The following is a 16530-nucleotide window of genomic DNA, read 5'->3' on the forward strand; positions in this document are numbered from 1 at the left end:
CCAATGGCCAGATATAAATCAGGAGGACTGGAGATGGCCTTGGATGAGAGGTTAAGTATCTTCCCCAAGTCATGCAGCTAGTATCAAGTGTCCATATTTCTCTATATATACATTTATGTATTTACATATATTTGGAGACATTTTTTTAAGACAAGAGAAGACCTGGACATATTTGTAGAAATCAGGGAAGCAAAAAATAGATAATAGATTGAAAATTAGAAAAAAGGAGAGGGAGAGTAGTAGACAATTTGCTGAAGAAGATAGTGATAGAATCAATGTTACATATAGAGAAAGGAGTTGGCATTGAAAAGGGAAAAGAAGCCACCTCTTCATCAGAGATTGTAATGAAGGAAAAGACAGTGAGGGATAACAGTGGAGTGTGAGAAGGGAAGAATAATTAGTGGTAAACCACTTGTTTTCTTTGGTTCAAGTATAAGGTGAGTTCTTTAACTGATGAGGATTAGGGAAAGGGGTGTTTTAAGAATCTTGTGGAGAAGAGAACATTTGGAAGAGCCATTCTGCTGAGTGGGTTAATCGCTTAGGGAAAAGTAGAAAGATTATTTTGTTGCAAGAAAGACTTTGCAGGCTAAATGGTTTAGTGTCTTCCAGATACAATCAGTAGCATATGAGCAGTAACAAATGAAACAGATATTGAGAATAGTAATCCAGGGTTGGGGGTTTGGCAAGGTGTGAATGATAACAGGAAAAAGGAGATGATGGGCTCCCAGGCATTTGGAAAACCCAGAGTGACAAGAACAACCTGGGTCTGGTGGTATTAATACGGATCAAATGACATGTTATAGGTTGAATTCTTTATAAATAAATATTAATATGATTTACTGTTATTTCAGAGCCACCTGTTCCAATCTAATTTGACCTTTTCCCTTGAGCAAATCACTAACCTCAATAGCTCCTTTCCTTCTCTTGAAATGAGAACTTAGATGACTTTTGGGCTTTCTTCCAGTTCTAAGTCTATAAGACTATGACTCACATCATGATCTTCTCAATCCCCAGCTTACCAGGCTTCTGCCTTTTTGTATATTCCCATCCTCACTTTGTTCAATTAGATCCCACATATATGTGTATGTGTGTGTGTACTTAATTTTAAAAAGGTGCTTGTACATGAAACTGCAACTCTATATGCACAATTGTGCTATTCCTTTCTAATATACAAAATTATGTAAATTTTTCCTTCCCTTCCCTTCCCTGTGTCCTCCCCCCAAAGATAGTTACTTTTAGATACAAAGAAGTGTGTATATATATATATGTTACATATATATGTAAAATTATTTTATACACACTTCTATTTATCAGTTTTCTTTGGATGCAGATAACATCTTCCTACAGAGGTTCTATAGTTAATTTGGGTATTTATATTAGTCAAAATAACTTAGTCACTCGAATTCATACTTAAAACAATATTGCTGTTAGCTGTATAATGTTCTCTTGGTTCTGCTTATTTTGCTCTTCATTATTTTGTGCAAGTCTTTCCATGTTTTTCTAAAATCCTCGAGTTCATCATTTCTTATAATAGCACTGTAGTATTCCATCACAATTGTATACCATAACTTGTTCAGCCATTCCCCAAATGAAGGGCGTCTCTGCAATTTCCAGTTTTTTTGCCACCAGAAAGAAAAGTGCTATATTTTAGAACATTCTTTTCCTTTTTCCCCTAATTCTTTTTTGGAAATAGACCGAGTAATAGTCCTCAGAATGGTTGGATCCATTTACATCCACCAACAATGAATTAGTGTTCCAATTTTTCCATATTCCTCCCCAACATTTGTCACTTTCCCATTCTATCACCTTAGTCAATCTGGTAGGTTTGAAGTGATATCACAAAGTTGTTTTGTTTTGCATTTCTCTAGTCAATAATGATTTAGAGCATTTTTTTTCATTTGACTATAAATTGTTTTGATTTCTTCACTGGAAAGCTGTCTGATTATATCTTTTGACCATTTATCAAGTGAGGATTAACTTGTATTCTTATATATTTGACAAAGCTGTTTTTTATATTAGGTATGGGATCTTTATCTGATAAACTGTATATGGTCAACATGTATTTATAAATAGCAAGCATGTTACTCTGGCTGCTAAGATATGAGGAACAAAAAAGATAAAAAAACCTAAACAAAACAACAAAAAAGTCATTGCCCTAAAGGAGAATAAATTTTGTGGGCCACACTACATAAAAAAAAAATAAACTTAAATCAATGTATTTAGAAAAGATGGGAGGAGCACTCTACCATCTTGAGAGGCAACCTGACACAATGTAAAGATTGCTGGCTTTACAGATGACCGGTGTTCAAATCCTGCCCCCATTACTTGAGTAATCTTGGGCCAATGACTACACTTCTTGGGATTTCAGTTTCCTCAACTGTAAAATGGAGAATGGACTGAAGATGGTGTCCAATGTCCCTTCTAGTTCTGAATCTATGATCTTATAAATTCTGTTTGTAAATGGTTCCCAGGAACTTTGAAGAGGCAAGATGGCACGGTGGACAAGTATTGGACTTCCTACCACTCCAACAATGTGCAGACATTGCCTGATTGTAAGCACATCACTTAAGCTATCGAGGCCTTCAGTTTGTCCTCTGTAAAATGGACAAGATGGCCTGTGTCTCTTCCAGCTTTGTCTCTGATCCTATGATTGAGGGGGAATCAGGAAGGGTGTCTTGGAGGAAGTAGCCACCCCCCCAACTGCCCTTTAAATAAAGTTAATGACTTCTATAGAAGGATCAAATGCATGGCAGTTCTAGGGGACAGCCAGTGAGATGGCAAGAGGGGAGGAAATAAATTACTGGGTTCAGAGAACAGCAGGCAGGCTAGTTTGACTAGGATATAAGAGAATGAAGGAGAGTGATGGGAAATGAATCTGGAAAGGTTAGCCAGAGCCAGATTTTAGAGGAAAAGCTTTAAATGTCAATCAGAGAAAGCCTGAATAGGCTTGTCTGCAGAGTAGCTTGGTCAGACCTGTTTTATAAAGATGACTTTGGCACCTCTGTGGAGGGCCCTCCACAGAGAAGGGAAAGACTGGGATAAGGTAAATCAGAAGGTTGGTGATAAGGGCCCAACCCAGGGTCTGATGAAAGACGTCATAGAGGGAGAACTCACAGAACTTAGCAATTGATGACTGCTTGGCAGAGGGAGTGAGGGAGGAGAAAGCAAGTTTTGCCTTTGCCTTTGAATTCCTAGCCCTTCCTGCAGTGGCCCTCCACACTTACCAGAGGCTTGGTTTCAAACCTGGGGAAGTAGAATGATGGAACCCTAAATAACAATAGATGTGGAACATGATGATAGGAAGTGAATGCATGAAATATGGTTGGTTTTTTTCAGATTGGTTAAAAACACCAAAACAAAACTGGGAGGAGAGATATTGAATAATAGCCTAAGAGGATGGTACAGTTCACTAAAGGTTAAGTTTGGTAGTCTTGGACTTGTTTGATGGCATTACTCTTTAAATATGCCTTCCATGTAATTTCTAAGATAATCTTTCTTGTGAAAAAACATCTGGTCTGTTACCCCTCCTCCCTGCCTGCCTCCCTCCCCCTTTTAGTTTCCATTTTTGTTGTCTTCCTCCTGGTAGACAGTAAGTTCCTTGAGAGAAGGGCTTTATTTGTATTCTTAGCCTTTACCAAAGTGCCAGGCACAAAGTAGGTGCTTAATAAAATTTACCACTCTGCTTAAAAACTTCAGTGGTTAAATGAACTAGTGTTGAAAGCCCTCCACATCCTGGGATTGCTACCACCTTTCTGGTTGGAGCTGACATAGCGCACCTTCTAGGCATGGTATAGCTCACCCTGAACTCACCTGCCACTCCTTCTCTGAAGCCTTTCTTGATCTGCTACTTGTGCCTTTCCCCCCAGTCTTCACTTTAGCACTTTCTAACTCCTTAATGTGTTTTTCATGTAACATTTAATAACTCTGTGTTCATATCTTATCCATTCACTTGTCTAAAAGGGAAACATCAAGGCAACTACTGTGGTTTTATCAATACTTTTCATGTCAGCCACTTGGTAACACCCTTTGTTGCAGGTACTTCATTATCTGTTTTCCTACTGCTGTAGCATAAAAACAATAGGTGCTGTGATTTCAGTTCTTTGAGGCAAATAGTGCAAATAGATCTTTACTTCTCCAAGATATAGTTAGCATATTAGGTTCTGGGATTCAAACCACAGGTCTCCTGATTCCAAATCTGGCCTTGATTTCACTTTTCCCCCAGAGGGTAGGGATGAAGAGAATGAATAGGTATTAATACAGTTCCTACTATGAGCCAGACATTGTTTAAGTCCTTTACAATTTTCTCATTTGGCAAATGAAGTCAGCCTTAGGTCAAAGTCAATGTAGTATCTATTGTTGACTAGTTGGCCAATTTTGGAAAAATAATTTTTGGATTTTTTCTTTCCACTCACGTAAAATTTGACAGTGAATTGCCCCATTAGTCTCAAGCCCAAGAATTGTGTTATGTCAACTTTTGTCTCACCACAAGTAAAGTGTTCCCATCAAAGGACAAGTAATTCAGGTCATCTTATTCATCTACAGAAATAGGGTACAGGGCAAGAATTGATAAAAGCTCAAGGACCAGAAGTTCATCTGAATGCTCACTTAATCTATACACTGCTTAGCAGAAACAGAAGTCACTAATAAAGGGGAAAAAAAGAGACTCAAATAAGGATTAATAACAAAATGCAAATAGATGGTACAGTGGATGGAGCAATGGGCTGGGTATCAGGAAGACTCATCTTCCTGAATTTAATTCTGGTCACAGACACTTTCTGGCTGTCATCCTGACTGTCTCAGTCTCCTCATCTGTAAAATGAACTGAAGAAGAAAATGTTAAACTACTGCAATATTTCTACCAAGAAAATCTCAATGGTGTCATGAAGAGTAAGACATGACTGAAAAATTGACTGAACCACCACCACCAAACAGGCAATTTCCTGGGTATGTTTTAGAATCAGTATTCATTTGTTCCTATCTCTTACATGTACAGTATAGTACAGCCACCACTAATCCTTAGGCACTTACAGATAATGAACTGTTAAAAAAGATGAAATTATGCTTTGTAATTTCCTCAGGCACAGCTGCCTGTTTTGCTAAGGAAATTCTATTAGTTTATTATTAATTTATGGCATAGGATTTTTAGAGCTAGAGGGATTTTTGGTATGATTTAGTCAAACACTCTTAATTTTACAGATGTGGGTAACAGACCCAACTCAAGGTTGGGTCCCTTGCTCAAGGTCATAGACATAGTAAGGAAAGCTGTGATTTGAACCAGTCTTCTGCCTCTAAGTCCACTATTCTTTTCTGATGACTCACAATTCTTCAACAGCTTGAACCCACAATAGTTTTCTGGTTAGTCTGCAGTTAATTCCATCTGTGAGCTGATCTTATGGCAAAGTAAGGCTTGGGTCTATAATGTATAATTAATGTGACTGTTCCATTATTTTTCAGCCGTGTCTGGCTCTCCAAGATCCCAATCTTGGTAGAGATATTGGAGGGGTTTGCCATTTTCTTCTCTAGCGTGTTTCACACATGAGGATCTGAGGCAAACAGAGTTAAATTAAATGTCTTGTCCAGATCACACAGCTAGGAAGTATCTGAAGCCAGATTTGAAGTCAGTAAGATGAGTTTTCCTGATTCTCAGCCCAGTACTCTAATCACCCTGCCACCTAGTTACAGTGAAGTGTATTGCTAACATCAAGTTTCAACAATTCACCAGTTTTAAAAATAGTGTGTATTGCTAACATCAAGTTTCAACAATTCACCAGTTTTAAAAATAGTATGTGCAATAAGATACAAAGATAAGTACAATACTATCTCTGTTTTAATGGAGCTGAAAATTTTTTAGGGGTATAAAACATGTATACAAACAAATAATATAAAATGACAAGAAGAAAGTGATAATGTAAAGTGAAAAAAATTCATTTCCAACTAGGAAGGGGGTATGGATTAGCAAGGAAACAAGCATTTCATTATTAAGCAACAGGAATTCTGAAAATTGCTTTACAAATTTTTTATTTAATCCTTGCAAAAGCCATGGGAGGCAGGTACAATTATCATTTTCGCTCTCATTTTACAGTTGGGGAAACTGAGGCATATTGAGATGAAATGACTTGACAAGGTTGGGGAGAGATTCACAATAAGATGTTTGAAGCTTATTTGAAATCAGAATTCCATTTGAACAGGACTTGAGGCCCAACACTCAGCCCACTGCTTCTTGGATTGGGGCATTTGCGTTTTAGTAGATGAATGTGATTTCAAAAGAAAGTGAAGAAGGACATTTCGGGCATTACGTAATGATTAGGAAAGTGTGCATCAGTAAGAGATATGACAAGAAAAATAGGGTGACAACATATTGTAGAGATGCTTTGTTAAAGTGGAGTCTGTATTTTATTCTTTTGTTAACAGAAAAGCTATTAAGGAAGTGGGTTTTTTGTTTGTAAAAAGGAGTGACATGTTCAGATCTGTGTATAAGAAAGATTAATATGATAGTTTATTAAAGGAGAGATAGGGGAGTTAAGATTGGGAGCCACTGATTAGGAGGCATTAGTCCCAGAGATTGAAATGATACTCTGGGCTAGTGTGATGGCAGTTGATTTATAAAGGAGAGGACAGATACAAGAGAATGTGATGTAAGTTCAGCAAGATGTGTCTGTTTTGAGATAAAAGGTTGTATTGAAGTGATTTTTTTTCCTTTCAGAATAATCAATGCATTCCAGCAGGATTAGAGAACTACTACTCGGAACAAGACTCCAATGCCCGGGGGAAATTTTACACAGTCATCAACCACTACAACTTGGCCAAGCAAACCATCACTCGCTCAGTGTCTCCGTGGATGTCGGTGCTGTCTGAGGAGAAATTGTCTGAACAGGAGACGGAAGCTGCTGAGAAATCAGCTTAGTGGCATAGGCCCGTTATTTACAATATGTCATTTGAAGGTAACAAAGGGACTTTAAGGAACATTTCATTTAATATAATTATGGATAATTTAGAGGTTACTCATTTATGGTGCAACTGCTTTTGTTTGCTGATACTGCTTTGCAAATAAAACTTGCTGCAGAACATTCATGGGCATAAAACCAAATGCATATCAGCATTGCTTAAAGAGCTCTGATGCCATTCCCCATGTTAAGAAATCTTCAGTTAACTAACCCAGGTATGGGCTGTCATTTACTGGATGTGGTACAGAAAATAAATGTACGATGGATATGCTAGGACTTGGGATGCCCGGTAAATCATGCAGTTTACTTGTCTTATGACATATATTTTTAATCCCCTTGCTGTTTTGCAAACTGAACACCACAGCCATAATTAGAGTGATCTCTTGTTTAGCTCTGAGAAAGCTGAGCTTAAAAATTCTTTCCAATTCAAATTCAGTGATAGCAAAGTTGACACCCAGATCATCAAGCCAATGCCTGGTTTAGACATAAGGGGGGAAAAATTCATCAGGTGGCACATTTATCACATATTTCCCATGCTGTTGACTTGTAAGTGATGATGAAGTTCTTGCAACAAGGCATGTTCAATGGGGTTTTCTTATTACTCTCAATAGAACTCACTGCATTTCCTCAGTGGTTTTAGTAAAGAGGTGAATTGAAACTCCATGTGATTGCTACTAAAAAGCATGAACACATTTCATTATGAGTGTAGTTGAATGGTGGAAATGCATTTGGGAGATGAAAGAAGTTCTGTTTAGAAGTGGCCTCCTGGCCTCCTGGGGTAGCCTTCCTGGATGGTGAGGAAACCCATTTTTTTTTTTGTAGATAGTCCACTCTGTAATTTATCTGATAGAAAAGGAAATCTTCATTCACGTGGGTTCATTTTTATATTCCATTAGAAATGGGTCTGCATTGAGCTTTATTGTTTGCAAGTTAATTAGGAAACACTAAAGGGGTTGGGAGTGGGTTGGGGAGGGAGATAAATGTGGTGGCTGTTTTAATCTAAGCTTTCTGAATTTCTGAATTGTAAAAATTGAGAGACCAATTTTAAATAACCCCTAGAAATAAGGAACAGATTATAGAGAGCATGGAGACCAGTATTGTATCTGCAGGTTCAATTAGGAAATTTCATTTCACAGTCTCTGTAAAGAAATATTTCAATTTTATTCTGAACATCAAATATATGTTTACAAAATTGCCAGTTAGACAAATAAGTGTGTAAAACAATTAAATATAAAAAGATATTCACAATTTTTTCCTCCATGTTATTTTGAATGTGCAATTTTCTCTAGTGGACATGTCAAAAGTTTCATTATTTTTTAGTAGATAACCAAAATAAACAGCAAACAAAGTAGGTTATTCTCCCAGATTTATAGTCAAACAAACATGGTAAGCATGGTCAATCCAACCCTAGGTTCCTTAATTTTTCTTCTAAGACTAATATATTTTATTATCAAGAATGTTTCTAAACAAGGACCATGCTTTCTTAATTCTACTGTTTTAGGTACCAAACATAGAATGAGTGTTCACTGACCAGTTATGTACTGTAAAAGACAAGTGTAAAAGTCAGAGCTGTGTGGAATGCATAAAAAGCAATAAATTATGTGCCAAAACTTTTCCTGCATATAAAAAGAATTCAAATTCACATAAATACATGATTAAAACAAACCATGTTTGTATTTTCTAGTGGATTATTAACTTTATTGAATGTAAATTCATTCGCATGTAACTTTTGACATTTTCACTCTGTGTAAATAAAGTACAATAAGGATATCAATGGCTGCTTAATATCTATTTCAAAAGACCACATGCATTTACCAAATATTATGGCAAAACGAATTACATCAACACATTTATTACAAAGGGGGGACTGAGACACAGCAAGGCTTCTTGTCACTTGGCCTACACAGATGGTTTACAGATGTTTGCTCTTTCAATCAATAACTAATCTTTCAAACTTCTACTCTCTAGGCAGCCAGCTGCTGAGGGACAATAGTGAAACCCAGGACTTCCAGTGTAGATCTCCTCCTCTGTACAAAGACCTCCTCTGAATGTAATAGCAGGAGACTGAGCCTAATATGAACTACCTGCCCACCCTGTCATAAAAGCATAATGCAATAGATTCACTCAGGAGGCAGTCAACTTAGGGTACTGGCTTTTGTTTATGTGTTTATATCCTGATTCTACCCTAGAAATAAATACTTGATAAGTTTGGCTTCTATCAAATTGATCTTTAGTTCCACTGTAATGTTTCAGGACCTTGTCATTACATGATATGTATTCTGAATGATCTGCAAATCTTGATTTTTACATTTATAATCTACAATAATTAATAAGTTAGATCATGTTAAATGCATAAGATAAGCAGATTATTATTTTTCTTTTCTACAAAGACGTTAAGCTTTTCTGAATGAACAGGTAATCATTTCAGTAAGATGAGAAATAGCAGGAAAAAGAAGAGAAATCATCATTTTGAAGGGAGATTACATATGTTTTCCCTGAGGCGAAACAAGAATGGGAAATTAGGCAGTCTCCTTGCAAAACCCTCTCCTTCAAATTAACATCTATATATTTTCTGCACACCAAAAGCATTCTTTACTCCATCACTTATTTTGATAGGAAGCTGAATTTCTCTACTATTGAGCTATTTAGCATAATTTTATGTTTCTAAAAAGGTTTTTTACTCAGCAATTCATTTTACTTTTTATTGCTAAACTAAAACCTTCTAAGTGCAAGGATTCACTGGGTCTACCAAATATACTGAAATAATTTGAGGATTCCCTTTGTGAGCATGTCCATACATAAATCTCAATAGGTGACTTCATTGCAAAATACTTGAATCCCACCTGTGTGACAATTGCATGTAACACCATACAGTATATTCTGCTTTGCTCAAAGCAAAGTGTTCTGTGATTTTAATGTTCAGATGATCAAGGCACCAAGGCCTTCAGAAAGCAAGACACTCCCCCTCCAAAAAAAAAAACAAAACCCATAACCCCAACTAGCTATCATACCAGTCCAGGAAAAGCAAGGAGAATGAACACATCACAAGGAAGAAAAGAATCCAAACACGGAATCCTGCGTTGTTTTTAATTGCCTGCAAAACAAAATGTCCAACCACTTTATGAAACTTCCAATACTTAAAAGCAAAAATTTATCATATTTACTTCTCTGTATGAGATATCTCAAGTCCTTCTCTAGCTCTAAAATTCCATGATTCTGGGAAGCACCTTTTTATGAGGAGCCATTTTTGCTTTTGAATACTGCAAAAAATCTATTTAGTGCTTGTAGTCTAGGGCTCTCATCATGAATATCTTTAGCCCAGATTAGCCCAGATTTTTCATTAGGTCATGCTGCATGGGGTAAGTCAATTTTTGTTTCTAAATTTTGAATGATAAAATTAGTATTTTTCCTAGGATAATATCATAGAGTCTTGAACAGAAAGTAAGTCTTCAAGATCTGTAGTCCAACACCCTCACTTTGCAAACAAAGAAACTGGGGTTAAGGATACAAATGGGTCACATGTCAAAAGAAACAGAACCAGGCTTTAAATCCAGATCTTTTGACTCCAAATTCAGTGCTCTCCATTTCTGATGGTTGCCTAGGAATCTCAAATATTATCCCATTTCCTTGCTAACAATGGTATTTGTTTGGTACATGTTTTCTTTAAATAGTAAATTTAATTACCAAGTAAAGGCAGGACACATTTTTAAATTAATCAGAAGATATTTATTTTGCCTAAAGTACAATATCCTTACTACCAAGAAACAAACAAACCACTCAAGAATCAATGTTACCCATCAACTTTGAGAAGTCTTATGACATACAGTTGCTGCAGTTCAGCAAGATGCCCCTTGGTGCTTGATTTAAAATTCATGAACACTTATATTGGGAAATAAAAATAAAGTGAAAGTAAAATTCAGAGTAGCAAATACTTGGCAATAGCTAGAATAAAGAAAGATACCCTTAGAAAACTGAAATACTGATCTGAAAAGGCAAGGTTTGAAAATCCTCTGACTTAACTCAGGAACTTGAGATTTCCAATAAAAGGCCATGGATTTCAAACACAACTTCCTCTAGGTAGGCTATGGTACCAGGTCAGTGTGGCCCCTCACAAGAATATCTTTCCTCTGGGTTTCTTGTTAATTTAAAGAGGTCCACAGAATCCAACATACAGTAAGTGGAGAACACAGATCTAATCACACATGCCCAGAGCTAAGTCAATTTATGTACCACAACTCACTTCTCAGTATAAGTACCTACATTAAGTTGAAGAATGATTATTGAGGCTGTCTCAAGTCTTTTCCTAATGAGAACAGATCAATACTTAGGACACTCCTAGATCAGTGCAAAGACTCATCCAAAACAAGATGTCAGAAAATTTATCCACAGGATTCTTTAGAATGTTTACTTACCTCCCTTATGTCTTCATTACCTTCCTTGATATTCTCAGTTGCACCCACAACTAGCTGGTGAATGTTATCAATCTCAGTTTCCTATTAAAGAAAAATGTCAGATAAATTCATTTTTAACCCAAAAACATATATGTGGGAAAAAAATGTGAATTCTATATTCTGTTCTTGTCTCTATATTACAAGTATGCAAAACCAAACCCAAAATTAGAGTGCAAGATGTCTTAAAATAAGGGGCAGCTAGGTGGTGTAGTGGATAAAGCACCGGCCCTGGAGTCAGGAGTACCTGGGTTCAAATCCGATCTCAGACACTTAATAATTACCTAGCCATGTGGCCTTGGGCAAGCCACTTAAACCCATTTGCCTTGCAAAAAAAAAAAAACCCTGAAAAAAAAGATGTCTTAAAATAATTTTTAAAAAGTCACTCATTATTCATTTGCTTGAAAATATTTTTTTAAAAAAAAGATGATGTAGTAGATGTCAATCTTATGGCTGCACGATAAGATTTTTGGCTTTGGGGTTCTCTCCACTCTACCACAGTTAAATGTATTTTTTTTAAAATGGATGTCTGCTTATCTCTCTTGCATATTTCCTTCAAAAACAGTAGAGATGGTTTACATACATGCTTTTATTTGCAGTCCTTTCCACTTTGAGACTATACTAACATTCAGAGAGAATACAAATATTTAGCACATAAATTACAAAGAATATATTATACATTCTGAAGAACAGCATCAATACTTGTTATTGCTTTTACCTTCTTCTTTTTTTCCTTTTACCTTCTAATTATGGATCTTTAGAGAAACCTAAACAAAACTAATTGGTTCCCGTGAGATTGATCAACATTAGTATTCTTGCCATATAGATAAACCAGGGCAGATATTTGCTCTGAGTCTCAGAAACAAAGGCTGGATAGAGAAACCCTATAGGTAATAGGCAATTTTGATTCAAAGTAATTCTGCAGGCCGGCTAGGTTGCGCAGTGGATAGAGCACTGGCCCTGGAGTCAGGAGTTCAAATCCGGCCTCAGACACTTAATAATTAGCTAGCTGTGTGGCCTCGGGCAAACCCCATTGCCTTACAAAAACTAAACAAAACAAAACAAAAACAAAGTAATTCTGCAAACACTTAAACAGTTCCTACAGATCCCAGAGCACTGTGCTAAAGGCTCTAGTCAAAAAAAAATTCTCCCAAACTTAGAGGGGTCACTACAACATGCAATGTAAGAAAACTTTAAAGGAAGAAGCAAACTGAGGAAAATGAGCATACAGTGACAACTATTATGAACGGACTTTTCCTTTAGCCATGAAGAAAATGTCAGATCAAAATTCATATACAACAAAATGATCATTTCCTTAATTAAGAAGTTGTGACAATTTAGAAATGAATAAGGTGGCAAATACTTGTACATTAGCTATGAAAAGGCTTGCTAAGCAAAAGTTTTTGAAGCAATTTTTAAACTTCGTAGGTGAATAAACTTGTGAATACTTTGGTAGCACTTATTCTACAGGGAATATATGTGTCTGTTCATTTAATGACTGCAATTACAAAATTTACTTGAAGATATTCTGTAATTAAGATGTTTCACTCATGACCTTCAATCAATTAGCTCATGTCTCTTCTGCACTTTAACCCAAACTGGCTACACTTTTATAATGCACAAGTTAATAGCAGCAATGATTATACATGAGTGAAATCAGTTGGAAAGACACTTACTGTGTCAGTACCCAACACCTATCAGCTATTCTAATAAAGTGATCCTGCACATTTTTTACATTGCAGACATGTAACACATAAATTTTCTCATAATAAAAGAGGTATTTTCTGACTGTACCCCAAATCTGGGTTAACGACCTATAACTGTATTCTTTACACAAGGGCAATCACTATTAATTTTTTGATATTAACCTTATCATATATGAATGGATGTTTCTGGATTTAATGAATGAAATTTAAGAATTTGCTCATTACTGCCATGTGGTTTAAGGAAAATCAATTTTTTTTAAGTTAAAATTTCTTATGTCAAAACCTACCCTGACAACTAAGAGAAGAGACATTTTGCTCTTAAGCATGGTTAGTTTTTTAAAATTAAGAGGCACAAGGCAGAATCATCAGTAAGATTTTCTAAACAAAACAAGACTTCTGGCCAAGATGGTGGAGAGAAGACAGGCACAGTTCTAAAGTCTCCTGCTCTCTTCCCCATCTATCACATGAAACAAACCTCTTAAAAGAAATCCGACCCACAAAACCCAGAAAGAACATCTACCTCGGGATTTGTCTCCGGCAGCAGCTTTGGCTGAATTCAGGAGGGTGAGTCTGGGCTCAGAGGGAGGATCAGCCCCGGATCAACGAGATTAACAGCTGAATTGGAACCGGGAGTCTGAGGGCCCAAGAGCCGGACCTGCTGGATCGGCTGTGGGGTTAGCTGGCAGGGGCTTGGGTCAGCTGGGGAGCAGAGGCACTGGTGTTGGTGCTATCACCTGGGAGCTTCGGGACAACATACCTGGGTTCCTCGGGTCTGAGTCCCATTACAACTCAGACTTCTTCCCTAACAAACAAATGCAAGAACCTTCTGCCTCAGGCCCAGGTGGAACAGAAGAACCAGCCCAGCTGGGGAATGACCTCAGGCCAGGGTAAAGCCCACCACTGATTGAAGGCAGAAGAATTCAATAGCTCCAACCCCTCCCTTCAAGCAAAAGGAGAAGGCCTCAACCAAGGTAACAGACACTCCAGAGAAAGCAACCAGCACCCCTATTGGCCAGCCAGGGGAACTGCACTCAGTGAGTAAAGCCTTGAGCAATCCCAAGCCCTGGGAACCAGCCCCTCCCCAACTCAGGTCTTAGCAAAATGAAGAAGGGTCAGCGGAAAGGTGGATCCATAGAAAAATTCCTAGAAGGGAAAGACCCTAACTCAGAAAGATCTAGAACCTCTGAGGAGAATATGATCTGGTCTTCAGCACAGAAAGACTTCCCTGAAGAAATAAGGAAGGAGCTTAAAAATTTGGGATTAATACCTTGCAACAAGAAAACAAAACCTTAGAAAGTAAAATTGGACAAATACAAAATGAGAATAAATCTCTCAGATCCTCAATTGGACAAATACAAAATGAGAATAATTCTCTCAGATCCTCAAATGAGCAAATGCAAAAAGAAATTAATTCTCTCAAAACCTCAATTGGTCAAATGGAAAGCTCTTTCAAAAGTAGAACTGACCAATTGGAAAAGGAGTTGCAAAAGGTTAATGAAGAAAACTCCTCCCCCCCAAAAAAACAATGGAGTCAACAGAAACTAATGACTCCATGAGACAGCAAAAGTCAGTTAAACAAAATAAAAAAATAGAAGCAAATGTAAAATACCTCATCAACAAAACCACTGACCTCGAGAATAGATCAAGGAGGGGCAACCTGAAAATTATAGGACTTCCTGAAAACATCGAAAAGAAAAAAAGCCTGGACTTACAGGATCTAGTGATGGAAAACTGCCTTGATATCATGGAATCGGAGGGCAAAGTAGTTATTGAAAGAGTACATCGATACCCACCAGAAAAAGATCCTAAAATGAAAACACCAAGTAATGTTGTAGCCAAACTCCAGAACTATCATATAAATGAGAAAATCCTGCAAGCAGCCAGAAAGAAACAATTTAAATATCAAGGAGCCACAGTAAGGATCACGCAGGACCTGGCTACATCAACATTAAGGGATCGAAGGGCCTGGAAGAACGAGATATTTTGAAGAGCAAGGGAGCTTGGAATGCAGCCAAGAATCTACTTTCCCTCAAAGCTGAGCCTTCTCTTCCAGGGAAAAAGATGGACATTTAACAAAATGGAAGAATTCTAACAATTTCTGATGAAAAGACCAGAGCTAAACAGAAAATTGGGACATCAAACAGGAGGTTCAAGAGACACATGAAAAGGTAAAAAAAAGGGGGGGGGGCGGGAAAAGGGGAAAAAATGCAATCCAGTAAATTGAAACTGGCTAAATCCCAGCATGGGGGAAAAAAGATTCTCATAAATCTTGAGAACTGTAACTCTAACAGAATACACCTAGCCAGAAATGATGGACATTCATGACCTATCCATGAGACTGCTATCTAATGGGATGTAACTGGCTTTAACACCCCCTTGGGAGAAAGATTCTATTTGATAGAATATACTGAACTAGAAGGGACACTCAGATTTTTCTATGACTTGGATAGAATGATCTAAAAAACCTTAAAAAGGGGGACAGGAAAGAGACTGGAGGAGGGAGGGGATTGAATGGGGGTAAATCTCATTACACTAAGAGGTACAAAAAACCTATGGTAATAGAGGGGAAGAAGGGAGCAGAGGAGAAACACCTGAATCTTCTTCTCATCAGTCAGTTAACTTATAAAACATCTAACCTTTCAAGTATTAAAAGAGGAAAAGGGGGGGACAGAGAAAGGGGAGAGGAGTGGGGGAAAAAAGGGGAAATAACAAAAGGAAGGGAAGGGAAAAGGGAAAAAGGGAAAGGGGAAAGAAAGGGGAGCGTGTGATATAGGAGGGCAAACACACAGAATGGGGTGGTATTCAGAAACAAAATACTGAGGAATATGGATAAGGGGGGGGAAGGGGGAAAAATACAAACAGAGGAAGATAGCATGGAAGGCAATAAAGAATTAGTAATCATGACCTTGAATGGGAATGGGATGAACTCTCCCTTAAAACATAAGCAAATAGCAGAATCTTACAATATGCTGCTTACAAGAAACTCATTTGAAGCAGAGAGATACATATAGAGTAAAGGTAAAAGGTTGGAGCAAAATATATTTTGCTTCAGCTGAAGTAAAAAAAGCGGGGGTAGCAATCCTTATCTCAGACAAAGTAGCAGCAAAAATAGATAGCGTTAAAAGAGATAAAGAAGGAAACTTTATCCTCCTAAAGGGTACCATAGACAATAAAGTCATTTCAATATTGAATATATAAATGCACCCAGTGGGACAGCACCCAAATTCTTAGAGGAGAAGCTGAAAGAACTACAGGAAGATATAGACAGCAAAACTCTACTAGTGGGAGACCTCAACCTCCTGCTATCAGATCTAGATAACTCGAATCATAAAATAAACAAGAAAAGTTAAGGAGGTAAATAGATTGTTAGAAAAATTAGATATGGTAGACTTATGGAGGAAACTGAACGGGGATAGAAAGGAATATACCTTT

General features: G+C 37.3%; 2 protein-coding genes across 2 annotated transcripts in view; one reads left to right on the top strand and one right to left on the bottom strand.

The window, feature by feature from the left end:
• The window catches only part of NSG1 (neuronal vesicle trafficking associated 1), a 37569-nt gene extending 30453 nt beyond the window's left edge, over nucleotides 1–7116 (top strand). Inside the window, exon 4 of the mRNA XM_074229803.1 lies at nucleotides 6704–7116. Within this exon, the coding sequence (XP_074085904.1) occupies nucleotides 6704–6904 (201 nt within the window). The 3' untranslated portion in view covers nucleotides 6905–7116. The remainder of the gene's footprint in view (nucleotides 1–6703) is intronic.
• The window catches only part of STX18 (syntaxin 18), a 139824-nt gene continuing 125632 nt past the window's right edge, over nucleotides 2339–16530 (bottom strand). The window contains exons 10-11 of the mRNA XM_074229804.1: nucleotides 11357–11437; nucleotides 2339–10038 (exon numbers count right to left, since the gene is read on the bottom strand). Of these exons, the coding sequence (XP_074085905.1) occupies nucleotides 9943–10038; nucleotides 11357–11437 (177 nt within the window). The 3' untranslated portion in view covers nucleotides 2339–9942. The remainder of the gene's footprint in view (nucleotides 10039–11356; nucleotides 11438–16530) is intronic.

Source organism: Macrotis lagotis, chromosome 3 (assembly GCF_037893015.1).
Source record: "Macrotis lagotis isolate mMagLag1 chromosome 3, bilby.v1.9.chrom.fasta, whole genome shotgun sequence".
Lineage (NCBI taxonomy): Eukaryota > Metazoa > Chordata > Mammalia > Peramelemorphia > Peramelidae > Macrotis > Macrotis lagotis.